At 44.3% G+C, this 27,136-nt stretch overlaps 1 protein-coding gene across 1 annotated transcript in view; it reads right to left on the bottom strand.

Moving 5' to 3' along the window:
- Nucleotides 1-27,136, bottom strand: part of sntg2 (syntrophin, gamma 2) — a 130,124-nt gene that overhangs the window by 41,661 nt on the left and 61,327 nt on the right. The window contains exons 8-10 of the mRNA XM_039008802.1: nucleotides 26,358-26,445; nucleotides 20,321-20,412; nucleotides 14,262-14,389 (exon numbers count right to left, since the gene is read on the bottom strand). Of these exons, the coding sequence (XP_038864730.1) occupies nucleotides 14,262-14,389; nucleotides 20,321-20,412; nucleotides 26,358-26,445 (308 nt within the window). The remainder of the gene's footprint in view (nucleotides 1-14,261; nucleotides 14,390-20,320; nucleotides 20,413-26,357; nucleotides 26,446-27,136) is intronic.

The raw sequence follows: 27,136 nt of genomic DNA, 5'->3' as shown, positions 1-27,136 counted from the left end.
TCCTAGAGAGCTCTTCTGTGTTTACACCTATTCCGCATAGTTTACACCCTCTTAAGCCTTAGCCCCACCCACACATGTAAACACGTGAGTCAGCATGGCATTGTTCTCCAGAGAGTATTCTCTCTACTAAAACACAGCTAAAGTCAGAGCAACAATGTTTTCGAGAGCTCTAGTAACACTTTTGCAGTTGTCCAAAGCTGTATCATTCCAAAAATCTGTGGTAGCAAATATTATCGATATACTGACCAGGAAAGCTCCAATTATTTTATAAACAGAATCCTGTGACATGACAGGCCAATCAGGACTCATCTCACGGCATGTCCAACCTCTTAATTATCTCAGCCAATCATGACTAGCCAGGAAGGATCCTTTCTTTCTCCCTGTATACTGTAGCTCAGTGCTTTCTCCTTGGCTAAACTAGGCTCATAATTCAACATTTTTATTCATATTTATAAATCACATACCAGTTTGTAATTAAGACGCATTAAAGTTTAAGAAGGCATTTCTGAAGAATGTATATATTTACGGCCCAACAGTGAAGTAGGAACTGGCGTCAAATGCCTCATATCCTGTAACCGGTCACATATGTAATTGCTACAGCACACCCAAATTACTTCAGGAGCAAGTTAAAAAAACAGAACACCAAGACAATTACAAATGAAGGTTACATGATCTTTTATTGCATGTCACAGATAATGACACTGCCACTGTAAAATGGCGTACAGATGTACGGAATAGCTTTCATCACGTATATTTAATGTGATGCTTTTTGACATATCATTTTTGTGCATTTGAAATATGCTCAAGATAAATTAGACTTAGAGACAGCTGTCCAAAGTATTCAATAGAAATAGCATTGAACATGACAACGAAGCCAAATCAGTTTTTCTCTGATGGTTAGGCAATCACATTTATCACTTAGATCTTATAAAAGTGTCAAATGTTAATCAAATCCTCTAAAGGCTGGGATGAAGTGTTGGACACCAAGCAGTGCTCATGTTCTGAAGGAGAATGTTGAGAAACATGAGAATGTTCTGTAGGAGAATGTTGAGAAACATGAGGAGAATGTTCTGTAGGAGAATGTTGAGAAACATGAGGAGAATGTGCTGTAGGAGAATGTTGAGAAACATGAGGAGAATGTTCTGAAGGAGAATGTTGAGAAACATGAGAATGTTCTGAAGGAGAATGTTGAGAAACATGAGGAGAATGTTCTGTAGGAGAATGTTGAGAAACATGAGGAGAATGTTCTGAAGGAGAATGTTGAGAAACATGAGGAGAATGTTCTGTAGGAGAATGTTGAGAAACATGAGGAGAATGTTCTGAAGGAGAATGTTGAGAAACATGAGGAGAATGTTCTGAAGGAGAATGTTGAGAAACATGAGAATGTTCTGTAGGAGAATGTTGAGAAACATGAGAATGTTCTGTAGGAGAATGTTGAGAAACATGAGGAGAATGTTCTGAAGGAGAATGTTGAGAAACATGAGAATGTTCTGTAGGAGAATGTTGAGAAACATGAGGAGAATGTTCTGTAGGAGAATGTTGAGAAACATGAGGAGAATGTTCTGAAGGAGAATGTTGAGAAACATGAGGAGAATGTTCTGTAGGAGAATGTTGAGAAACATGAGGAGAATGTTCTGAAGGAGAATGTTGAGAAACATGAGGAGAATGTTCTGAAGGAGAATGTTGAGAAACATGAGAATGTTCTGTAGGATAATGTTGAGAAACATGAGAATGTTCTGTAGGAGAATGTTGAGAAACATGAGGAGAATGTTCTGAAGGAGAATGTTGAGAAACATGAGGAGAATGTTCTGTAGGAGAATGTTGAGAAACATGAGGAGAATGTTCTGTAGGAGAATGTTGAGAAACATGAGGAGAATGTTCTGAAGGAGAATGTTGAGAAACATGAGGAGAATGTTCTGTAGGAGAATGTTGAGAAACATGAGGAGAATGTTCTGAAGGACAATGTTGAGAAACATGAGAATGTTGTGTAGGAGAATGTTGAGAAACATGAGGAGAATGTTCTGTAGGAGAATGTTGAGAAACATGAGGAGAATGTTCTGAAGGAGAATGTTGAGAAACATGAGAATGTTCTGAAGGAGAATGTTGAGAAACATGAGAATGTTCTGTAGGAGAATGTTGAGAAACATGAGGAGAATGTTCTGTAGGAGAATGTTGAGAAACATGAGGAGAATGTTCTGAAGGAGAATGTTGAGAAACATGAGGAGAATGTGCTGTAGGAGAATGTTGAGAAACATGAGGAGAATGTTCTGAAGGAGAATGTTGAGAAACATGAGGAGAATGTTCTGAAGGAGAATGTTGAGAAACATGAGAATGTTCTGTAGGATAATGTTGAGAAACATGAGAATGTTCTGTAGGAGAATGTTGAGAAACATGAGGAGAATGTTCTGAAGGAGAATGTTGAGAAACATGAGGAGAATGTTCTGAAGGAGAATGTTGAGAAACATGAGAATGTTCTGTAGGAGAATGTTGAGAAACATGAGAATGTTCTGTAGGAGAATGTTGAGAAACATGAGGAGAATGTTCTGTAGGAGAATGTTGAGAAACATGAGGAGAATGTTCTGTAGGAGAATGTTGAGAAACATGAGGAGAATGTTCTGAAGGAGAATGTTGAGAAACATGAGGATGTTCTGTAGGAGAATGTTGAGAAACATGAGGAGAATGTTCTGTAGGAGAATGTTGAGAAACATGAGGAGAATGTTCTGAAGGAGAATGTTGAGAAACATGAGAATGTTCTGAAGGAGAATGTTGAGAAACATGAGAATGTTCTGTAGGAGAATGTTGAGAAACATGAGGAGAATGTTCTGAAGGAGAATGTTGAGAAACATGAGGAGAATGTTCTGAAGGAGATTGTTGAGAAACATGAGGAGAATGTTCTGAATGAGATTGTTGAGAAACATGAGAATGTTCTGAAGGAGAATGTTGAGAAACATGAGAATGTTCTGAAGGAGAATGTTGAGAAACATGAGAATGTTCTGAAGGAGAATGTTGAGAAACATGTGGAAAATGTTCTGTAGGAGAATGTTGAGAAACATGAGGAGAATGTTCTGTAGGAGAATGTTGAGAAACATGAGGAGAATGTTCTGAAGGAGAATGTTGAGAAACATGTGGAGAATGTTCTGAAGGAGAATGTTGAGAAACATGTGGAGAATGTTCTGAAGGAGAATGTTGAGAAACATGTGGAGAATGTTCTGAAGGAGAATGTTGAGAAACATGAGGAGAATGTTCTGAAGGAGAATGTTGAGAAACATGAGGAGAATGTTCTGTAGGAGAATGTTGAGAAACATGAGGAGAATGTTCTGAAGGAGAATGTTGAGAAACATGAGGAGAATGTTCTGAAGGAGAATGTTGAGAAACATGAGAATGTTCTGTAGGAGAATGTTGAGAAACATGAGGAGAATGTTCTGTAGGAGAATGTTGAGAAACATGAGGAGAATGTTCTGAAGGAGAATGTTGAGAAACATGAGGAGAATGTTCTGTAGGAGAATGTTGAGAAACATGAGGAGAATGTTCTGAAGGAGAATGTTGAGAAACATGAGGAGAATGTTCTGAAGGAGAATGTTGAGAAACATGAGAATGTTCTGTAGGATAATGTTGAGAAACATGAGAATGTTCTGTAGGAGAATGTTGAGAAACATGAGGAGAATGTTCTGAAGGAGAATGTTGAGAAACATGAGGAGAATGTTCTGTAGGAGAATGTTGAGAAACATGAGGAGAATGTTCTGTAGGAGAATGTTGAGAAACATGAGGAGAATGTTCTGAAGGAGAATGTTGAGAAACATGAGGAGAATGTTCTGTAGGAGAATGTTGAGAAACATGAGGAGAATGTTCTGAAGGAGAATGTTGAGAAACATGAGAATGTTCTGTAGGAGAATGTTGAGAAACATGAGGAGAATGTTCTGTAGGAGAATGTTGAGAAACATGAGGAGAATGTTCTGAAGGAGAATGTTGAGAAACATGAGAATGTTCTGAAGGAGAATGTTGAGAAACATGAGAATGTTCTGTAGGAGAATGTTGAGAAACATGAGGAGAATGTTCTGTAGGAGAATGTTGAGAAACATGAGGAGAATGTTCTGAAGGAGAATGTTGAGAAACATGAGGAGAATGTGCTGTAGGAGAATGTTGAGAAACATGAGAATGTTCTGAAGGAGAATGTTGAGAAACATGAGAATGTTCTGTAGGAGAATGTTGAGAAACATGAGGAGAATGTTCTGTAGGAGAATGTTGAGAAACATGAGGAGAATGTTCTGAAGGAGAATGTTGAGAAACATGAGGAGAATGTTCTGTAGGAGAATGTTGAGAAACATGAGGAGAATGTTCTGAAGGAGAATGTTGAGAAACATGAGGAGAATGTTCTGAAGGAGAATGTTGAGAAACATGAGGAGAATGTTCTGTAGGAGAATGTTGAGAAACATGAGGAGAATGTTCTGAAGGAGAATGTTGAGAAACATGAGGAGAATGTTCTGAAGGAGAATGTTGAGAAACATGAGGATGTTCTGTAGGAGAATGTTGAGAAACATGAGGAGAATGTTCTGTAGGAGAATGTTGAGAAACATGAGGAGAATGTTCTGAAGGAGAATGTTGAGAAACATGAGAATGTTCTGAAGGAGAATGTTGAGAAACATGAGAATGTTCTGTAGGAGAATGTTGAGAAACATGAGAATGTTCTGTAGGAGAATGTTGAGAAACATGAGGAGAATGTTCTGAAGGAGAATGTTGAGAAACATGAGGAGAATGTTCTGAAGGAGAATGTTGAGAAACATGAGAATGTTCTGAAGGAGAATGTTGAGAAACATGAGAATGTTCTGAAGGAGAATGTTGAGAAACATGTGGAAAATGTTCTGTAGGAGAATGTTGAGAAACATGAGGAGAATGTTCTGTAGGAGAATGTTGAGAAACATGAGGAGAATGTTCTGAAGGAGAATGTTGAGAAACATGTGGAGAATGTTCTGAAGGAGAATGTTGAGAAACATGAGGAGAATGTTCTGTAGGAGAATGTTGAGAAACATGTGGAGAATGTTCTGAAGGAGAATGTTGAGAAACATGTGGAGAATGTTCTGAAGGAGAATGTTGAGAAACATGAGGAGAATGTTCTGAAGGAGAATGTTGAGAAACATGAGGAGAATGTTCTGAAGGAGAATGTTGAGAAACATGAGAATGTTCTGTAGGATAATGTTGAGAAACATGAGAATGTTCTGTAGGAGAATGTTGAGAAACATGAGGAGAATGTTCTGAAGGAGAATGTTGAGAAACATGAGGAGAATGTTCTGTAGGAGAATGTTGAGAAACATGAGGAGAATGTTCTGTAGGAGAATGTTGAGAAACACGAGGAGAATGTTCTGAAGGAGAATGTTGAGAAACATGAGGAGAATGTTCTGTAGGAGAATGTTGAGAAACATGAGGAGAATGTTCTGAAGGAGAATGTTGAGAAACATGAGAATGTTCTGTAGGAGAATGTTGAGAAACATGAGGAGAATGTTCTGTAGGAGAATGTTGAGAAACATGAGGAGAATGTTCTGAAGGAGAATGTTGAGAAACATGAGAATGTTCTGAAGGAGAATGTTGAGAAACATGAGAATGTTCTGTAGGAGAATGTTGAGAAACATGAGGAGAATGTTCTGTAGGAGAATGTTGAGAAACATGAGGAGAATGTTCTGAAGGAGAATGTTGAGAAACATGAGGAGAATGTGCTGTAGGAGAATGTTGAGAAACATGAGAATGTTCTGAAGGAGAATGTTGAGAAACATGAGAATGTTCTGTAGGAGAATGTTGAGAAACATGAGGAGAATGTTCTGTAGGAGAATGTTGAGAAACATGAGGAGAATGTTCTGAAGGAGAATGTTGAGAAACATGAGGAGAATGTTCTGTAGGAGAATGTTGAGAAACATGAGGAGAATGTTCTGAAGGAGAATGTTGAGAAACATGAGGAGAATGTTCTGAAGGAGAATGTTGAGAAACATGAGGAGAATGTTCTGTAGGAGAATGTTGAGAAACATGAGGAGAATGTTCTGAAGGAGAATGTTGAGAAACATGAGGAGAATGTTCTGAAGGAGAATGTTGAGAAACATGAGAATGTTCTGAAGGACAATATTGAGAAACATGAGGAGAATGTTCTGTAGGAGAATGTTGAGAAACATGAGGAGAATGTTCTGAAGGAGAATGTTGAGAAACATGAGAATGTTCTGAAGGAGAATGTTGAGAAACATGAGAATGTTCTGTAGGAGAATGTTGAGAAACATGAGAATGTTCTGTAGGAGAATGTTGAGAAACATGAGGAGAATGTTCTGAAGGAGAATGTTGAGAAACATGAGGAGAATGTTCTGAAGGAGAATGTTGAGAAACATGAGAATGTTCTGAAGGAGAATGTTGAGAAACATGAGAATGTTCTGAAGGAGAATGTTGAGAAACATGTGGAAAATGTTCTGTAGGAGAATGTTGAGAAACATGAGGAGAATGTTCTGTAGGAGAATGTTGAGAAACATGAGGAGAATGTTCTGAAGGAGAATGTTGAGAAACATGTGGAGAATGTTCTGAAGGAGAATGTTGAGAAACATGTGGAAAATGTTCTGAAGGAGAATGTTGAGAAACATGTGGAGAATGTTCTGAAGGAGAATGTTGAGAAACATGTGGAGAATGTTCTGAAGGAGAATGTTGAGAAACATGAGGAGAATGTTCTGAAGGAGAATGTTGAGAAACATGTGGAGAATGTTCTGAAGGAGAATGTTGAGAAACATGAGGAGAATGTTCTGTAGGAGAATGTTGAGAAACATGAGAATGTTCTGTAGGAGAATGTTAAGAAACATGAGAATGTTCTGTAGGAGAATATTGAGAAACATGAGGAGAATGTTCTGTAGGAGAATGTTAAGAAACATGAGAATGTTCTGTAGGAGAATGTTGAGAAACATGTGGAGAATGTTCTGTAGGAGAATGTTGAGAAACATGAGGAGAATGTTCTGTAGGAGAATGTTGAGAAACATGAGGAGAATGTTCTGAAGGAGAATGTTGAGAAACATGAGGAGAATGTTCTGTAGGAGAATGTTGAGAAACATGAGAATGTTCTGTAGAGGAATGTTGAGAAACATGAGGAGAATGTTCTGTAGGAGAATGTTGAGAAACATGTGGAGAATGTTCTGAAGGAGAATATTGAGAAACATGTGGAGAATGTTCTGTAGGAGAATGTTAAGAAACATGAGAATGTTCTGTAGGAGAATGTTGAGAAACATGAGGAGAATGTTCTGTAGGAGAATGTTGAGAAACATGAGGAGAATGTTCTGAAGGAGAATGTTGAGAAACATGTGGAGAATGTTCTGAAGGAGAATATTGAGAAACATGAGGATAATGTTCTGAAGGAGAATGTTCAGAAACATGAGAATGTTCTGTAGGAGAATGTTCAGAAACATGAGAATGTTCTGAAGGAGAATGTTGAGAAACATGAGGAGAATGTTCTGTAGGAGAATGTTGAGAAACATGAGGAGAATGTTCTGAAGGAGAATGTTGAGAAACATGAGGAGAATGTTCTGAAGGAGAATGTTGAGAAACATGAGGAGAATGTTCTGGAGGAGAATGTTGAGAAACATGAGGAGAATGAAGAGCATGATGAAAGCACTGCAATCAACATTTGAAATAACCAGAGCTTGTACCCACTCTCCCTGCCACTCAGACAAATCCGGGTTACAATGTTACAAATTAGAAAGGGCTGGCTCTTACTCAATCTTTTAGGGAACCTTGATTCTTCAGTTGAAATGGCCCATAAAACTCTACAATGCACGTGTCAATGGGCTTGTTATAATTCTTTGTTCCACTGAGTGGTGGTGACCCATTGGTGAGTCAGATGCAATTCTGAGGGATTCTCAATTGTAAAGTTTAGTACAAATCTTCTCGATGTGTAGGGCAGGGCGCACAGATAAATTCCCCTGTTTAAAATCCCACTGGAAACAAGTAGTGAGAATATACATCAAGAGAGTGATTATGATATACCACATAGCCCTTTGGAGATAATATTATTTCAAGGAATGCAAGCTCAGTGATGGATACAGTATAGCTATACCCTGCCTGCTTGACCCGTTTCTGAGATTGCCTGGAGAGTGGAATGTTCTGCTTCAACTATCAGCACACTGCAGCGTGGTCCCTCTAAAACCCAGACTGTCTCTGTGAGTGACAGAGCACAATACAAATTCCATTAGTCCACAGTGTTCCATTCTTGTTGAGAATTGAGGAGTACACTGAGGAAAAAGGACAGCAAAGGGGGGGGGGGGGGGGGGGGGTTGAGGGGACAGGATGAAATAAGAGCTCAGTAATGGATAGGTTAATCCAAAAGATGGTCACCCAGGAGAGGAATTGTCTGGAATACACTGGCAGCTCCAAGAAGTACTGCAGGAGTCTGTTAGTGATAGCCACATGTCCTGAGGTGGAACAAATAAAGCTCTTGGTTGACTGGTGTCAGCCATCATTGTAAATAAGAATTTGTTCTTAACCGACTTGCCTAGTTAAATAAAGGTTAAATAAAATTAAAATAAACTAGTCATAGAGAGTATATTGATATAAATATAAAACCTAGTGGACACTTAGGATAACAGTTGCCAGGAATATGCAGTGAAATCCAAGAGGAAGAAGAAAATGGAGACCTGTGATACCAATCCAGGAAGAAGGAGGATAGCTGTGATACTAATCCAAGAAGAAGAAGGATAGCTGTGATACCAATCCAAGAAGAAGGAGGATAGCTGTGATACTAATCCAAGAAGAAGGAGGTTAGCTGTGATACTAATCCAAGAAGAAGAAGGATAGCTGTGATACTAATCCAAGAGGAAGAAGAGGGATAGCTGTGAGACTAATCCAAGAAGAAGAAGGATAGCTGTGATACTAATCCAAGAAGAAGAAGAAGGATAGCTGTGATACTAATCCAAGAAGAAGAAGGGGGATAGCTGTTAGACTAATCTAAGAAGAAGAAGAGGGATAGCTGTGATACTAATCCAAGAAGAAGAAGAAGGATAGCTGTGAGACTAATCTAAGAAGAAGAAGAGGGATAGCTGTGAGACTAATCTAAGAAGAAGAAGAAGGATAGCTGTGAGACTAATCTAAGAAGAAGAAGAGGGATAGCTGTGATACTAATCCAAGAAGAAGAAGAGGGATAGCTGTGATACTAATCCAAGAAGAAGAAGAGGGATAGCTGTGATACTAATCCAAGAAGAAGAAGAGGGATAGCTGTGCGACTAATCTAAGAAGAAGAAGAGGGATAGCTGTGATACTAATCCAAGAAGAAGAAGAGGGATAGCTGTGCGACTAATCTAAGAAGAAGAAGAGGGATAGTTGTGACACTAATCCAAGAAGGATAGCTGTGATACCAATCCAAGAAGAAGAAAAATAAGGATAGCTGTGATACTAATCCAAGAAGAAGATGGATAGATGTGAAATTAATCCAAGAGGAAGAACATGGTTGCTGTAATACTAATCCAAGTTGAGGGATAGCTGTGATACAAATCCAAGAGGAAGAAGAGGGATAGCTGTGAGACTAATCTAAGAAGAAGAAGAGGGATAGCTGTGATACTAATCCAAGAAGAAGAAGAGGGATAGCTGTGATACTAATCTAAGGGGAAGAAGAGGGATAGCTGTGATACTAATCTAAGAAGAAGAAGAGGGATAGCTGTGATACTAATCCAAGAAGAAGAAGAGGGATAGCTGTGATACTAATCCAAGAAGAAGAAGAGGGATAGCTGTGATACTAATCTAAGGGGAAGAAGAGGGATAGCTGTGCGACTAATCTAAGAAGAAGAAGAGGGATAGCTGTGATACTAATCTAAGGGGAAGAAGAGGGATAGCTGTGATACTAATCTAAGAAGAAGAAGAGGGATAGCTGTGAGACTAATCTAAGAAGAAGAAGAGGGATAGCTGTGATACTAATCCAAGAAGAAGAAGAGGGATAGCTGTGATACTAATCTAAGAGGAAGAAGAGGGATAGCTGTGATACTAATCTAAGGGGAAGAAGAGGGATAGCTGTGAGACTAATCTAAGAAGAAGAAGAGGGATAGCTGTGATACTAATCCAAGAAGAAGAAGAGGGATAGCTGTGATACTAATCTGAGAGGAAGCTGTCATATTACAGTACATTGTACACTCTTCGAAAACATTTTTGTCAGCAGTCCCCATAGGAGAAAACCCTGTTTGGTTCCAGGTTGAACCCGTTATGGTGTCGATAGGAACCCTTTTGGTTCCAGGTAGAACACTTACCAAAAGGGTTCTACCTGGAACCAAAAGGGGTTCTTCAAAATGTGCTCCCATAGAGAGAACCCTTTTAGGTTCTATATATCACATTTTCTTCTAAGAGTGTGTCCAGGAACAGCAGAGTGTGGATAATATGTTTACTAGTCATGGAGATAGAAATAGAACCACGCCGTAGGGCACTCAACTTCAGCATCTGTAATGTGAGAGATCTGTACTCAACTTCAGCATCTGTAATGTGAGAGATCTGTACTCAACTTCAGCATCTGTAATGTGAGAGATCTGCACTCAACTTCAGCATCTGTAATGTGAGAGATCTGTACTCAACTTCAGCATCTGTAATGTGAGAGATCTGTACTCAACTTCAGCATCTGTAATGTGAGAGATCTGTACTCAACTTCAGCATCTGTAATGTGAGAGATCTGCACTCAACTTCAGCATCTGTAATGTGAGAGATCTGTACTCAACTTCAGCATTTGTAATGTGAGAGATCTGTACTCAACTTCAGCATCTGTAATGTGAGAGATCTGTACTCAACTTCAGCATCTGTAATGTGAGAGATCTGTACTCAACTTCAGCATCTGTAATGTGAGAGATCTGTACTCAACTTTAGCATCTATAATGTGAGATATCTGTACTCAACTTCAGCATCTGTAATGTGAGAGATCTGCACTCAACTTCAGCATCTGTAATGTGAGAGATCTGTACTCAACTTCAGCATTTGTAATGTGAGAGATCTGTACTCAACTTCAGCATCTGTAATGTGAGAGATCTGTACTCAACTTCAGCATCTGTAATGTGAGAGATCTGTACTCAACTTCAGCATCTGTAATGTGAGAGATCTGCACTCAACTTCAGCATCTGTAATGTGAGAGATCTGTACTCAACTTCAGCATTTGTAATGTGAGAGATCTGTACTCAACTTCAGCATCTGTAATGTGAGAGATCTGTACTCAACTTCAGCATCTGTAATGTGAGAGATCTGTACTCAACTTTAGCATCTATAATGTGAGATATCTGTACTCAACTTCAGCATCTGTAATGTGAGAGATCTGCACTCAACTTCAGCATCTGTAATGTGAGAGATCTGTACTCAACTTCAGCATTTGTAATGTGAGAGATCTGTACTCAACTTCAGCATCTGTAATGTGAGAGATCTGTACTCAACTTCAGCATCTGTAATGTGAGAGATCTGTACTCAACTTCAGCATCTGTAATGTGAGAGATCTGTACTCAACTTCAGCATCTGTAATGTCTTCACTATTATTCTAAAATGTAGAAAATAGTAAAAATAAAGAGAGAAAAAAAAACGAAAAAAAAACTGAATGAGTAGGTTTGTCAACTTTTGACTGGTAATGTAGATTTTGGGGATAATGATGTAGATGGTGGGCATAATGACGGAGATGGTGGGGATAATGACGTAGATGGTGGGGATAATGACGTAGATGGTGGGGATAATGACGTAGATGATGGGGATAATGACGAAGATGGTGGGGATAATGACGTAGATGGTGGGGATAATGACGTAGATGGTGGGGATAATGATGTAGATGGTGGGGATAATGACGTATATGGTGGGGATAATGACGTAGATGGTAGGTTTAATGAAGTAGATGGTGGACATAATTACGTAGATGTTGAGCATAATAATGTAGATGGTGGGGATAATGAAGTAGATGGTTGACATAATGATGTAGATGGTGGGGATAATGACGTAGATGGTGGGCATAATGATGTAGATGGTGGGCATAATGATGTAGATGGTGGGCATAATGATGTAGATGGTGGGCATAATGATGTAGATGGTGGGGATAATGAAGTAGATGGTTGACATAATGACGTAGATGGTGGGCATAATGATGTAGATGGTGGGCATAATGATGTAGATGGTGGGCATAATGATGTAGATGGTGGGGATAATGACGTAGATGGTGGGGATAATGATGTAGATGGTTGACATAATGACGTAGATGGTGGGCATAATGATGTAGATGGTGGGCATAATGATGTAGATGGTGGGCATAATGATGTAGATGGTGGGGATAATGATGTAGATGGTGGGCATAATGACATAGGTGGTGGGGATAATGACATAGGTGGTGGGGATAACGATGTAGATGGTGGGCATAACGACGTAGATGGTGGGGATAATGATGTAGATGGTGGGGATAATGACGTAGATAGTGGGCATAATGACGTAGATGGTGGGGAGAATGACGTAGATGGTGGACATAATGACAAAAATGGTGAGGATAATAACGTTATTAGTGGGGATAATGATGTAGATGGTGGGCATAATGACGTAGGTGGCGGGGATACTGACGTAGATGGTGGGCATAATGACGTAGATGGTGGGCATGATGACGTAGATGGTTGACATAATGATGTAGATGGTAGGCATAATGAAGTAGATGGTGGACATAATGACGTAGATGGTGGGGATAATGAAGTAGATGGTGGACATAATGACGTAGATGGTGGACATAATGACGTAGATGGTGGGGATAATGATGTAGATGGTGGGGATAATGATGTAGATGGTGGGGATAATGATGTAGATGGTGGGCATAATGATGTAGATGGTGGGGATAATGACGTAGATGGTGGGCATAATGATGTAGATGGTGGGGATAATGATGTAGATGGTGGGGATAATGATGTAGATGGTGGGGATAATGACGTAGATGGTGGGCATAATGACGTAGATGGTGGGCATAATGACGTACATGGTGGGCATAATGACGTAGATGGCGGGCATAATGACGTACATGGTGGGCATAATGACGTAGATGGCGAGGTAATGACGTAGATGGTGGGCATAATGATGTAGATGGTGGGGATAATGATGTAGATGGTGGGGATAATGACGTAGATGGTGGGCATAATGACGTAGATGGTGGGCATAATGACGTACATGGTGGGCATAATGACGTAGATGGCGGGGTAATGATGTAGATGGTGGTCATAATGACGTAGATGGTGGGGATAATGACGTAGATGGTGGACATAATGACAAAAATGGTGAGGATAATAACGTTATTAGTGGGGATAATGATGTAGAGAGAAAGAAAGATCTTGTTCACAGATGATTCATGTTTACATACACATCCTGGTAAAAACTTTATTCAAAGTTAGTTAGTGCCATGTTGTCAACTCCAATAACACTAATAAGGTCTCATCCTTAATTAGATAGAACTCATCAAATGGAATATCTTTAATCAAGAAATTGAGGGCATCAGCCTGTCTTGTGGTTATTATAAATCTTCCTATTAATATGCTGAAGCAGTTCCTTCATATATTATTTTTGAGTGCCAGATAATTACTTCTTATAAAATATGTCCACTCAATATTGTCTTCATTAATAATATTTTCAAAAATGTTTAAAGAGCACTTTCACTCTTTTCATATATTTTTTAGTTTTATTTAGAATTCACAGAATCAAGCACCATAATGCATCATTTGGTATCAGGTTGTGACTAACAGCGATAATATATTTGAGTTATAAGTAACAAAGATATGCATTGATTACTACTTTGTTTATTTCTAAAATAACAGCTCCATTGGGGCTCTAGAGGACTGCCATATCTCTTACATCACTTCCTAGGTTCCTGCCTTTCTAGGGAGTTTTTCCTAGCCACAGTGCTTCTACATATGCATTGCTTGCTGTTTGGGGTTTTAGGCTGGGTTTCTGAATAGCACTTTGTGACATTGGCTGATGTAAAAAAGGGCTTTATTGAATTTGATTGATTAACTAGCAAAAAAAGGAAGGAAAATAACATTTGTTGGGGTTTCCTGGATTCATTTGATGTCGTTTATATCTCTAGAAGAACCAATTCAATGTGTTAAAGTTAAACCTTCCTATCATGCTTCATTGTCTGGGCCCTCCTGCAGCGATGACCTTGCATGCATGGGGATAGATATTGGAGTGAACACCCTCCCACCTAAATGAAAAGTGCTTGTAAAACCAACAGCAGCGCTGGGTGAACTGTGCGCCTCAGAGGTGAATTACATCACACAGGATTACCTTACCTTAATTTAGCCGTTACGGCTTTGTATCTGGAGACTCGGGCCATCAACAAGGGTAGGGACACTGCATCCAGCCAGCGCTTCTCGTACTTTGGTTCATTAGCCGAGGGTTTGGAGGGCGAGGATGGAGCCTACGTGAGTCAAATGAAGAAAGCAGTGAGGGTCTCCTCTCATTCACTGGCTAGGTCACTTTGATCATTGTGCATTCAAAGGGAATTCTAAAAACAACGTCTTACTTTCAGTCCATTTTGCACACAAAAGGATGATATCCTTGTTTACTTACTGGATAAACTATTCATTATTAGTGATTAATGATCACTTATGGTAACCTAGTGAGCACATATTTAACTTACAATGTCCTGGGATTTCACAATGGCATTTACCCATTTGCCAATCATAGTACCTGGCACATATTCTTGAACAAATAATTAGCTTTCCCTCTGACCTAAGGCTATATCCAATCATGGCTACTTTCCACAGCGAACGATTCTCCCTTGTTCAATTTATGTAGAGACGCTCAATAATTACACTCGACTATACTTTGAAAGTTGAGTGGTAGAGATGACAAGAAATGTAATACTATCTGCACGTCAACGCGGACTAGAGGGACAAGGTCTTTGCTTACACCTAGGATCGTGGGAAACAAAAGCTAAGCTGCCACGCTTGTCCTTCGTAGAATTCCCTCTTCTATAGCTTGTGATATTTCGGAGGCGAATTTTTTTTTACCAAAGTGTCATTATTTTAGAGGCATGTAAATTAATCAATAGGAAGACCTCCTGGGAGGATATGAAAGGAAAACAATGTCAATCATTTCAATGCTGACGGCACCTAGAAGAGATGACAAGCTTAGAGAATTATAAATCACCTGCAGGCATGAAAACAAGAATGCTAAAGGAAGGGGGAAAACTGTCTGGGATAATCATTGTTTTTGTGTGTGAACTAAGCAATTACAGAGCAGCATTTTTCACCCAGCAGTTTCAGCTACATCCATCAGTTGCAAGGAGAACGAGGTCAAAAAGGCCACTCCGCCATGGGTTTCAGTATCTAGTCTACATGGTGCACGGTTGTTGACTGCTATTATATCAGTGTACAGAAGAAACCAAACAAGCTAAAACATGTCATCTATGTCCTGCTTCCTCACTATGAAACACACCAGAGGATGCATAATTGAACACTCCTGATACTGTACAATCCAGTGATCCAACGTGACGTGAGCAGTTTGTTGTGGCTTCAAGGCAGCTTTTCCTATTACATGTTTTTCAACTCGGGAGAGTATTTTTTTGTGTGTGTGTGTGTGTGTGTGTGTGTGTGTGTGTGTGTGTGTGTGTGTGTGTGTGTGTGTGTGTGTGTGTGTGTGTGTGTGTGTGTGTGTGTGTGTGTGTGTGTGTTTGAGGAAACTGGCCAGCTAAGCGTGTTTGTCAGCCACCTGCCCTCCAACCTCAGAATTTACTGTAGAGAACCCAGCCAGTTGACCCATTGTGATAACCCAGCCAGCTGACCCATTATGATAACCCAGCCAGCTGACCCATTATGATAACCCAGCCAGCTGACCCATTATGATAACCCAGCCAGCTGACCCATTATGATAACCCAGCCAGCTGACCCATTATGATAACCCAGCCAGCTGACCCATTATGATAACCCAGCCAGCTGACCCATTATGATAACCCAGCCAGCTGACCCATTATGATAACCCAGCTAGCTGACCCATTATGATAACCCAGCCAGCTGACCCATTATGATAACCCAGTCAGCTGACCCATTATGATAACCCAGCTAGCTGACCCATTGTGATAACCCAGCCAGCTGACCCATTATGATAACCCAGCCAGCTGACCCATTGTGATAACCCAGCTAGCTGACCCATTGTGATAACCCAGCTAGCTGACCCATTATGATAACCCAGCCAGCTGACCCATTATGATAACCCAGCCAGCTGACCCATTGTGATAACCCAGCCAGCTGACCCATTATGATAACCCAGCCAGCTGACCCATTGTGATAACCCAGCTAGCTGACCCATTGTGATAACCCAGCTAGCTGACCCATTATGATAACCCAGCCAGCTGACCCATTATGATAACCCAGCCAGCTGACCCATTATGATAACCCAGCCAGCTGACCCATTGTGATAACCCAGCCAGCTGACCCATTATGATAACCCAGCCAGCTGACCCATTATGATAACCCAGCCAGCTGACCCATTATGATAACCCAGCCAGCTGACCCATTGTGATAACCCAGTCAGCTGACCCATTGTGATAACCCAGCCAGCTGACCCATTATGATAACCCAGCCAGCTGACCCATTATGATAACCCAGCCAGCTGACCCATTGTGATAACCCAGTCAGCTGACCCATTGTGAAAACCCAACCAGCTGACCCATTGTGATAACCCAGCTAGCTGACCCATTGTGATAACCCAGTCAGCTGACCCATTGTGATAACCCAGCTAGCTGACCCATTGTGATAACCCAGCTAGCTGACCCATTGTGATAACCCAGTCAGCTGACCCATTGTGATAACCCAGCCAGCTGACCCATTATGATAACCCAGCCAGCTGACCCATTGTGATAACCCAGTCAGCTAACCCATTGTGATAACCCAGGATTAGCTCCAGGATTGTCTAGCTGTTACTGAATATAACAACAGACTGAACAGATGCTGGGCTAAATCTCCTTCTAAAATCCAGCCTGCTCATGCCAAATATTTAATGTTCAAAGACTATCAGGGAATGAAGTATTTTTGTGAATTGAATCAGCTGCACTCGTTGATATTTTTTTTTAAAGTATGTTCAGTCAGGCATCCATACTGCGGTTAACAAAACGTGAATATGTAGCTGGCCTTTATAAGAATGTTCATCTGCATGGAATGAAATGTGTATGCTGGCAAAAGACTGTGTTTTAGGGCATTCAGATAACTGTGATGTAGGATGGTAAATCAGGCTCAATCTAGCTGCAAGACAAGGATTTGGCAAAGCAATGCTGCATTTCCCTTAGATAATGATTTACATGTACTGTGTATATTTACATAAAGATATTTAAGCAGCTAAATCTTTGTGTATAATGTACCAACAGTCTCGGGTTTCAATACTACGCTCAGGTTCCACCTACTAGCAGATGTTATTGCTGGCAGGCACACCCTGATCTGTTTCACTTGTCTTGTGCATGTCTCCCCCCCCCCCCCACACCCACACCAGGGGTCTCCTATTTTTCCCCATTATTCCCTGTGTATTTATACCTGCGTTTTCTGTTTGTCTGTTGCCAGTTCGTCTTGTTTTGTCAGGTTTTACCAGCGTGTTTCCTGTTTTCTCCTGTTCTCAAGGTAAGTTTTCTAGTCTTCTTGGTTTTGACCTTTCTGCCTGTCCTGACCCTGAGCCCGCCTGCCGTTCTGTCCCTGATTGACTCTGACCTGGATTACGAACCTCTGCCTGCCCTAGACCTGCCCTTTGCCTGCCCCTTTGTTATAATAAACATTCTGACAATCGAACTATCCGCCTCCTGTGTCTGCATCTGTGTCATATCCTGAGTCGTGATAGTACGAACTGGCCATGACTGACCCAGCAGACTCGGACCAACTCCGCAACACTGTCTCCCTCCAAGGAGCCACCATTGGAAGACACGAGGAGTTACCGCATAACCTTGTGGAGGGATTCCATACCTTGGCGGAATGCCATGACCTCGACTCCCTCATAGCCTTGACCAAAAGGATCGATGGGCGGTTACGGGAACGCAGCAGGGAGGGGAGGTCTGTTCCCGGCCACACAAGCTCGTGCACAGGTTCCCCTTCCCCCCCGAAGAATCCCGGAAGTTCCGTATGCCTGCATTCCCGAGAGAATCCGGTCACACAAGTTCCCTCTGGAATCATCGAGGACTGTCAACTCACCTCCTCCGGAGCCCATACAACTGGGCAGGGCTAGATTGGCTGCTGAGGAATGTTTACGCAGACCGAGCTCCAAAAGTTGTCTGTATTGTGGTACTTCAGGACATTACATATCCACCAAATCTCTTCAGGTGCTCATGGACTCTGGGGCCGACGGAAGCTTTATGGACGATACCCTAGTGTCGGAGCTGGGCATCTCCACACAACACCTCTCCATTCCCATGGCCGCCATAGCACTGGACGGATGCTCTATTGACAGGGTCACTCACAGTACGGTTCCCATCAACCTGTGAGTGTCAGGTAACCACTGTGAGTCTCCTCATGTAACTGTGGTTTTGGGATTATCATGGCTCCTGGAGGCACATGCCCCTGATCAACTGGGCTACGGGTTCTATCCTGGGTTGGAGCTCGTTATGTCATGCAAATTGTCTCAAGGCGGCGCAGCCTGCCCCTGGGCGTCCTCCTGTGGGCTTGGGAAAAGCCTCAGATCTCTCAGGTTTTTAACAAGGGTCGCGCCACATCTCTTCCTCTGCATCGAACCTAAGACTGCACCATTGACCTCCTCCTGGGCACTACGCCACCTCGGGGGCAGCTTTAATCCCTGTCAGGTCCGGAGATCAAGACCAGCAAAGGACCTTGTGAAGATGCCGGAGGAAACAGGTACAAAAGTATCTATATATACACTAAAACAAGTCCTATATCAACACAACCTGAAAGGCCACTCAGCAAAAAAGAAGCCACTGCTCCAAAACCGCCATAAAAAAGCCAGATTACGGTTTGCAACTGCACATGGGGACAAAGATCGTACTTTCTGGAGAAATATCCTCTGGTCTGATGAAACAATAATAGAACTGTTTGGCCATAATGACCATCGTTATGTTTGGAGGAAAAAGGGGGATGCTTGCAAGCCGAAGAACACCATCCCAACCGTGAAGCACGGGGGTGGCAGCATCATGTTGTGGGGGTGCTTTGCTGCAGGAGGGACTGGTGCACTTCACAAAATAGATGGCATCATGAGGGAGGAAAATGATGTGGACATATTGAAGCAACATCTCAAGACATCAGTCAGGAAGTTAAAGCTTGGTCGCAAATGGGTCTTCCAAATGGACAATGACCCCAAGCATACTTCCAAAGTTGTGGCAAAATGGCTTAAGGACAACAAAGTCAAGGTATTGGAGTGGCCATCACAAAGCATTGAACTCAATCCTATAGAAAATTTGTGGGCAGAACTGATAAAGTGTGTGCGAGCAAGGAGGCCTACAAACCTGACTCAGTTACACCAGCTCTGTCAGGAGGATTGGGCCAAAATTCACCCAACGTACTGTGGGAAGCTTGTGGAAGGCTACCCAAAACGTTTGACCCAAGTTAAACAATTTAAAGGCAATGCTATCAAATACTAATTGAGTGTATGCAAACTTCTGACCCACTGGGAATGTGATGAAAGAAATTTAAGCTGAAATAAATAATTCTCTCTACTATTATTCTGACATTTCACATTTTTACAATAAAGTGGTGATCCTAACTGACCTAAGACAGGGAATTTATACTAGGATTAAATGTCAGGAATTGTGAAAAACTGAGTTCTAATGTATTTGGCTACGGTGTATGTAAACTTCCGACTTCAACTGTACACACACTGTGTATTTATATATGATGGGATGTACAGTTGAATGTACATGTAGGATACCTATCTTCTCTGGGATTCCATATGAGGTTTCCAACAGTATCATGTACTCTAAAGTAGTCTGTCATACCCACAACTACTACAGAACTTGGAGCTGTTATGAACAAAGGGGCAACAGTACTTCAGGGCTGAGGAAGGCACTAATGTCACTAATGTGATGCTAAGCTCACTCTGACTTGCTGCCATCGCCCTCATTGGCTCACTGCCAAGTAAGCTGAGTATGGTCGTAGTAATGCTTTGTTTATTTCAAGCATTGTGCTTTAATCTTACTATGTGGGGGGGGGGGGGGGGGGGTCACTGTAGGATTCCTTACACCTGTCAACTTACATCCTCGCCTCCTCCCTTAGTCTAAACCAGACATCAAATCCTCAAACCAGGTATTGGGAGCTTTCTAAAATTGTCACTGTGTATTAGTGTGAAATTAATGCATGATACCGGATTCACAAGAACATTTAATGTAAGAAAAACTATGCAATTTCAATTAAGGTTTACTTACTGTGTTGCTAGAATTCCCATTTAAATGTAAACCACTGTCAAATAGTGGTGAAGAGACTCTGCTACTTTGACCAGCGGATGGTACAGGAGAGCCTGGAAACCATGAGAGCAAATGTTATATCGTTGAAACATGAAATACTTCATGTGATCAGCCTCAGAATAAGAATCAGCCTCAGAACCAGCCTCAGTCACAAAATCAGCCTCAGTCACAAAATCAGCCTCAGTCACAAAACTAGCCTCAGTCACAAAACCAGCCTCAGTCACAGAATCAGCCTCAGAATCAGCCTCAGAATCAGCCTCACCTTTATTCTCCAGGCACAAGTACATACACTCAGAAAGTGATTAAGTGAAATGGTGGTGCCACAGTAAACAGAATCAACAGACAAGATTACAAACAAAAACTAAAAAACCCACAAGCAGCGACCAAACACTACATCTGCCTCTCTGGGCACCTCAGGTATCAGAGCACCACATCTGTCTCTCTGGGTACGTCAGGTATCAGAGCACCACATCTGCCTCTCTGGGTACCTCAGGTATCAGAGCACCACAGCTGCCTCTCTGGGTACCTCAGGTATCAGAGCACCACATCTGCCTCTCTGGGCACCTCAGGTATCAGAGCACCACATCTGTCTCTCTGGGTACGTCAGGTATCAGAGCACCACATCTGCCTCTCTGGGTACCTCAGGTATCAGAGCACCACAGCTGCCTCTCTGGGTACGTCAGGTATCAGAGCACCACATCTGCCTCTCTGGGTACCTCAGGTATCAGAGCACCACAGCTGCCTCTCTGGGTACGTCAGGTATCAGAGCACCACATCTGTCTCTCTGGGCACCTCAGGTATCAGAGCACCACAGCTGTCTCTCTGGGCACCTCAGGTATCAGAGCACCACATCTGCCTCTCTGGGTACCTCAGGTATCAGAGCACCACAGCTGCCTCTCTGGGTACTTCAGGTATCAGAGCACCACATCTGTCTCTCTGGGCACCTCAGGTATCAGAGCACCACAGCTGTCTCTCTGGGCACCTCAGGTATTAGAGCACCACATCTGTCTCTCTGGGCACCTCAGGTATCAGAGCACCACGGCTGCCTCTCTGGGCACCTCAGGTATCAGAGCACCACATCTGTCTCTCTGGGTACGTCAGGTATCAGAGCACCACATCTGTCTCTCTGGGCACCTCAGGTATCAGAGCACCACAGCTGTCTCTCTGGGCACCTCAGGTATCAGAGCACCACATCTGTCTCTCTGGGCATCTCAGGTATCAGAGCACCACGGCTGTCTCTCTGGGCACCTCAGGTATCAGAGCACCACAGCTGTCTCTCTGGGCACCTCAGGTATCAGAGCACCACATCTGTCTCTCTGGGCACCTCAGGTATCAGAGCACCATGGCTGCCTCTCTGGGCACCTCAGGTATCAGAGCACCACATCTGTCTCTCTGGGTACGTCAGGTATCAGAGCACCACATCTGTCTCTCTGGGCACCTCAGGTATCAGAGCACCACAGCTGTCTCTCTGGGCACCTCAGGTATCAGAGCACCACATCTGTCTCTCTGGGCACCTCAGGTATCAGAGCACCACGGCTGCCTCTCTGGGCACCTCAGGTATCAGAGCACCACAGGTGTCTCTCTGGGCACCTCAGGAATCACAGCACCACAGCTGTCTCTCTGGGCACCTCAGGTATCAGAGCACCACATCTGTCTCTCTGGGCACCTCAGGTATCAGAGCACCACGGCTGCCTCTCTGGGCACCTCAGGTATCAGAGCACCACGGCTGCCTCTCTGGGCACCTCAGGTATCAGAGCACCACAGCTGCCTCTCTGGGCACCTCAGGTATCAGAGCACCACAGCTGTCTCTCTGGGTACGTCAGGTATCAGAGCACCACAGCTGCCTCTCTGGGTACCTCAGGTATCAGAGCACCACAGCTGCCTCTCTGGGTACGTCAGGTATCAGAGCACCACAGCTGTCTCTCTGGGCACCTCAGGTATCAGAGCACCACAGCTGCCTCTCTGGGCACCTCAGGTATCAGAGCACCACAGCTGTCTCTCTGGGTACGTCAGGTATCAGAGCACCACAGCTGCCTCTCTGGGTACCTCAGGTATCAGAGCACCACAGCTGCCTCTCTGGGTACGTCAGGTATCAGAGCACCACAGCTGTCTCTCTGGGTACCTCAGGTATCAGAGCACCACAGCTGCCTCTCTGGGTACCTCAGGTATCAGAGCACCACAGCTGCCTCTCTGGGCACCTCAGGTATCAGAGCACCACAGCTGCCTCTCTGGGTACGTCAGGTATCAGAGCACCACAGCTGCCTCTCTGGGCACCTCAGGTATCAGAGCACCACAGCTGCCTCTCTGGGTACGTCAGGTATCAGAGCACCACATCTGCCTCTCTGGGTACCTCAGGTATCAGAGCACCACAGCTGCCTCTCTGGGTACGTCAGGTATCAGAGCACCACATCTGTCTCTCTGGGCACCTCAGGTATCAGAGCACCACAGCTGTCTCTCTGGGCACCTCAGGTATCAGAGCACCACATCTGCCTCTCTGGGTACCTCAGGTATCAGAGCACCACAGCTGCCTCTCTGGGTACTTCAGGTATCAGAGCACCACATCTGTCTCTCTGGGCACCTCAGGTATCAGAGCACCACAGCTGTCTCTCTGGGCACCTCAGGTATCAGAGCACCACATCTGTCTCTCTGGGCACCTCAGGTATCAGAGCACCACGGCTGCCTCTCTGGGCACCTCAGGTATCAGAGCACCACATCTGTCTCTCTGGGTACGTCAGGTATCAGAGCACCACATCTGTCTCTCTGGGCACCTCAGGTATCAGAGCACCACAGCTGTCTCTCTGGGCACCTCAGGTATCAGAGCACCACATCTGTCTCTCTGGGCATCTCAGGTATCAGAGCACCACGGCTGTCTCTCTGGGCACCTCAGGTATCAGAGCACCACAGCTGTCTCTCTGGGCACCTCAGGTATCAGAGCACCACATCTGTCTCTCTGGGCACCTCAGGTATCAGAGCACCATGGCTGCCTCTCTGGGCACCTCAGGTATCAGAGCACCACATCTGTCTCTCTGGGTACGTCAGGTATCAGAGCACCACATCTGTCTCTCTGGGCACCTCAGGTATCAGAGCACCACAGCTGTCTCTCTGGGCACCTCAGGTATCAGAGCACCACATCTGTCTCTCTGGGCACCTCAGGTATCAGAACACCACGGCTGCCTCTCTGGGCACCTCAGGTATCAGAGCACCACAGCTGTCTCTCTGGGCACCTCAGGAATCACAGCACCACAGCTGTCTCTCTGGGCACCTCAGGTATCAGAGCACCACATCTGTCTCTCTGGGCACCTCAGGTATCAGAGCACCACGGCTGCCTCTCTGGGCACCTCAGGTATCAGAGCACCACGGCTGCCTCTCTGGGCACCTCAGGTATCAGAGCACCACAGCTGCCTCTCTGGGCATCTCAGGTATCAGAGCACCACAGCTGTCTCTCTGGGTACGTCAGGTATCAGAGCACCACAGCTGCCTCTCTGGGTACCTCAGGTATCAGAGCACCACAGCTGCCTCTCTGGGTACGTCAGGTATCAGAGCACCACAGCTGTCTCTCTGGGCACCTCAGGTATCAGAGCACCACAGCTGCCTCTCTGGGCACCTCAGGTATCAGAGCACCACAGCTGTCTCTCTGGGTACGTCAGGTATCAGAGCACCACAGCTGCCTCTCTGGGTACCTCAGGTATCAGAGCACCACAGCTGCCTCTCTGGGTACGTCAGGTATCAGAGCACCACAGCTGTCTCTCTGGGTACCTCAGGTATCAGAGCACCACAGCTGCCTCTCTGGGTACCTCAGGTATCAGAGCACCACAGCTGCCTCTCTGGGCACCTCAGGTATCAGAGCACCACAGCTGCCTCTCTGGGTACGTCAGGTATCAGAGCACCACAGCTGCCTCTCTGGGCACCTCAGGTATCAGAGCACCACAGCTGCCTCTCTGGGCACCTCAGGTATCAGAGCACCACAGCTGTCTCTCTGGGCACCTCAGGTATCAGAGCACCACGGCTGCCTCTCCTGGCACCTCAGGTATCAGAGCACCACGGCTGCCTCTCTGGGTACCTCAGGTATCAGAGCACCACATCTGCCTCTCTGGGCACCTCAGGTATCAGAGCACCACAGCTGCCTCTCTGGGTACGTCAGGTATCAGAGCACCACAGCTGCCTCTCTGGGTACCTCAGGTATCAGAGCACCACAGCTGCCTCTCTGGGCACCTCAGGTATCAGAGCACCACAGCTGCCTCTCTGGGTACGTCAGGTATCAGAGCACCACAGCTGCCTCTCTGGGCACCTCAGGTATCAGAGCACCACAGCTGCCTCTCTGGGCACCTCAGGTATCAGAGCACCACAGCTGTCTCTCTGGGCACCTCAGGTATCAGAGCACCACATCTGCCTCTGGCCACCTCAGGTATCAGAGCACCACAGCTGCCTCTCTGGGTACGTCAGGTATCAGAGCACCACAGCTGTCTCTCTGGGCACCTCAGGTATCAGAGCACCACATCTGCCTCTCTGGGCACCTCAGGTATCAGAGCACCACAGCTGTCTCTCTGGGCACCTCAGGTATCAGAGCACCACAGCTGTCTCTCTGGGCACCTCAGGTATCAGAGCACCACGGCTGTCTCTCTGGGCACCTCAGGTATCAGAGCACCACAGCTGCCTCTCTGGGCACCTCAGGTATCAGAGCACCACAGCTGTCTCTCTGGGCACCTCAGGTATCAGAGCACCACATCTGTCTCTCTGGGCACCTCGGGTATCAGAGCACCACGGCTGTCTCTCTGGGCACCTCAGGTATCAGAGCACCACATCTGTCTCTCTGGGCACCTCAGGTATCAGAGCACCACGGCTGTCTCTCTGGGCACCTCAGGTATCAGAGCACCACGGCTGTCTCTCTGGGCACCTCAGGTATCAGAGCACCACATCTGCCTCTCTGGGCACCTCAGGTATCAGAGCACCACAGCTGTCTCTCTGGGCACCTCAGGTATCAGAGCACCACATCTGTCTCTCTGGGCACCTCAGGTATCAGAGCACCACGGCTGTCTCTCTGGGCACCTCAGGTATCAGAGCACCACAGCTGTCTCTCTGGGCACCTCAGGTATCAGAGCACCACGGCTGTCTCTCTGGGCACCTCAGGTATCAGAGCACCACGGCTGTCTCTCTGAGCACCTCAGGTATCAGAGCACCACAGCTGTCTCTCTGGGCACCTCAGGTATCAGAGCACCACAGCTGTCTCTCTGGGCACCTCAGGTATCAGAGCACCACAGCTGTCTCTCTGGGCACCTCAGGTATCAGAGCACCTTGGCCAGGCAGTAGAGAATTTAAAGAGGGCCTTTTGTGCTAGTATGTCTTGTCAAAAGCATTGGTCCCTTAGCCTGGGACTCGGACCATGTGGGGAATTAGCATAGCTAAGAATAATACTAGGTCTAATGAAGCTCCTCTCTCTCATCCAACCAATCAGCATAAAGCTCAACAGCTTCATTGTTGACTCACCATGCCGACAACTTCAAAGGACCATTTCCAGACTCATTATGTAGTCGTTCCTAGTTCGCCAGCAATATGGCTGCTAGGATTTTGGACACCAAGCTATTATGTGCCAACCTCGTTATCACATTGTTAAAAACAGACCAAAAACATTCAATGTAACCACAGAATACACCAGCCTGCTGACATTCTGTCTCCTGCAGGCCAGGCAGGGAGGCCAGCAGAGACAAATGCAGGTCTCTGATATGACATTAGCTTGGCACTGAAGTCCCAGCTACTGTTCTAATCAATCCTCTACAGAAAACAGCAACCCTCAGTTAGATCAGCTGCCACAGGAAGACAAAGGAAAGCTTATGGACATGACTTCAGGCCATTGGTTGAGTCAAAAAAAATGACCAGATGACAGTCAACCAACGGACAGCTTCACTTGAGCTTCCCTCTCCATTTTTTGAACACGTAGTTACAGTACAGAATACGACATGGCACATGTAATGGTAATGGTGCTTCCACTCAGAACTCTTACCCAATGGTAGCTTTAAAAATGATGGAACTTCCCTGAGGTACCGAACAGTGATGGTGACTTCCTCCCCAGCAGTCCGCAGGAGATGAACCTGCCAGGGGGGGGGTTGGGGTGGGGGGGGGGATCGAGAGAGAGAATTCTTCTTTCAGATGAATAAAAAATAGCCACCTATAAGTACATGTAACTGTACAGCACTTAAGCACAGACGTGACGCAACACTTGAAATAAATTCAGAATATGCAATCAGCAGTTAACCCCGTCTGAAGTGATGTCTCTTCAGTAATCACATACACTACTATATCTTCAAATACAGCCTTTCATTTGCTGGTGACAAGCTAGCAAGATACAAGCAAACAATGGAAAGTAATTACCCTGTCCGTGTCTGAGATCAGACAACCCCATTATCTGATTTGTAGATGGTATTTACACTTGGTATGGCACAGACAGAGCCAAGTCAAGAAATACGCTTTTTTGGGGGGGGGGGGGGGTTTTAGCAGCAGGCCAAATTAAATATTTTCCAATGACATTGCAGGAGTGATACAATAATAAAACTACCATAAGCTATTGTCTACAATTAATTTATTCGACTTCTTCCCAACAACATCAGTTGTTACTCTTTTTGCTATAGTCTGTTACTATTAAGACAGCTTGGCTTTATACGCTTTAAGTATTTTTTAAGTGAAATTGCTTAGAAGTTCTGGAGGTGAATAAAAGAGAACAGCTGTTGAGAGAGAGAGAGAGAGAGAGAGAGAGAGAGAGACTGATGAATCACAGCTCTCTTA

This window comes from Salvelinus namaycush, chromosome 15 (assembly GCF_016432855.1).
Source record: "Salvelinus namaycush isolate Seneca chromosome 15, SaNama_1.0, whole genome shotgun sequence".
In the NCBI taxonomy this organism is placed as follows: domain Eukaryota; kingdom Metazoa; phylum Chordata; class Actinopteri; order Salmoniformes; family Salmonidae; genus Salvelinus; species Salvelinus namaycush.
Note: the sequence above shows the minus strand (reverse complement) of the source record. Positions and strands in the feature narration are given on the sequence as shown.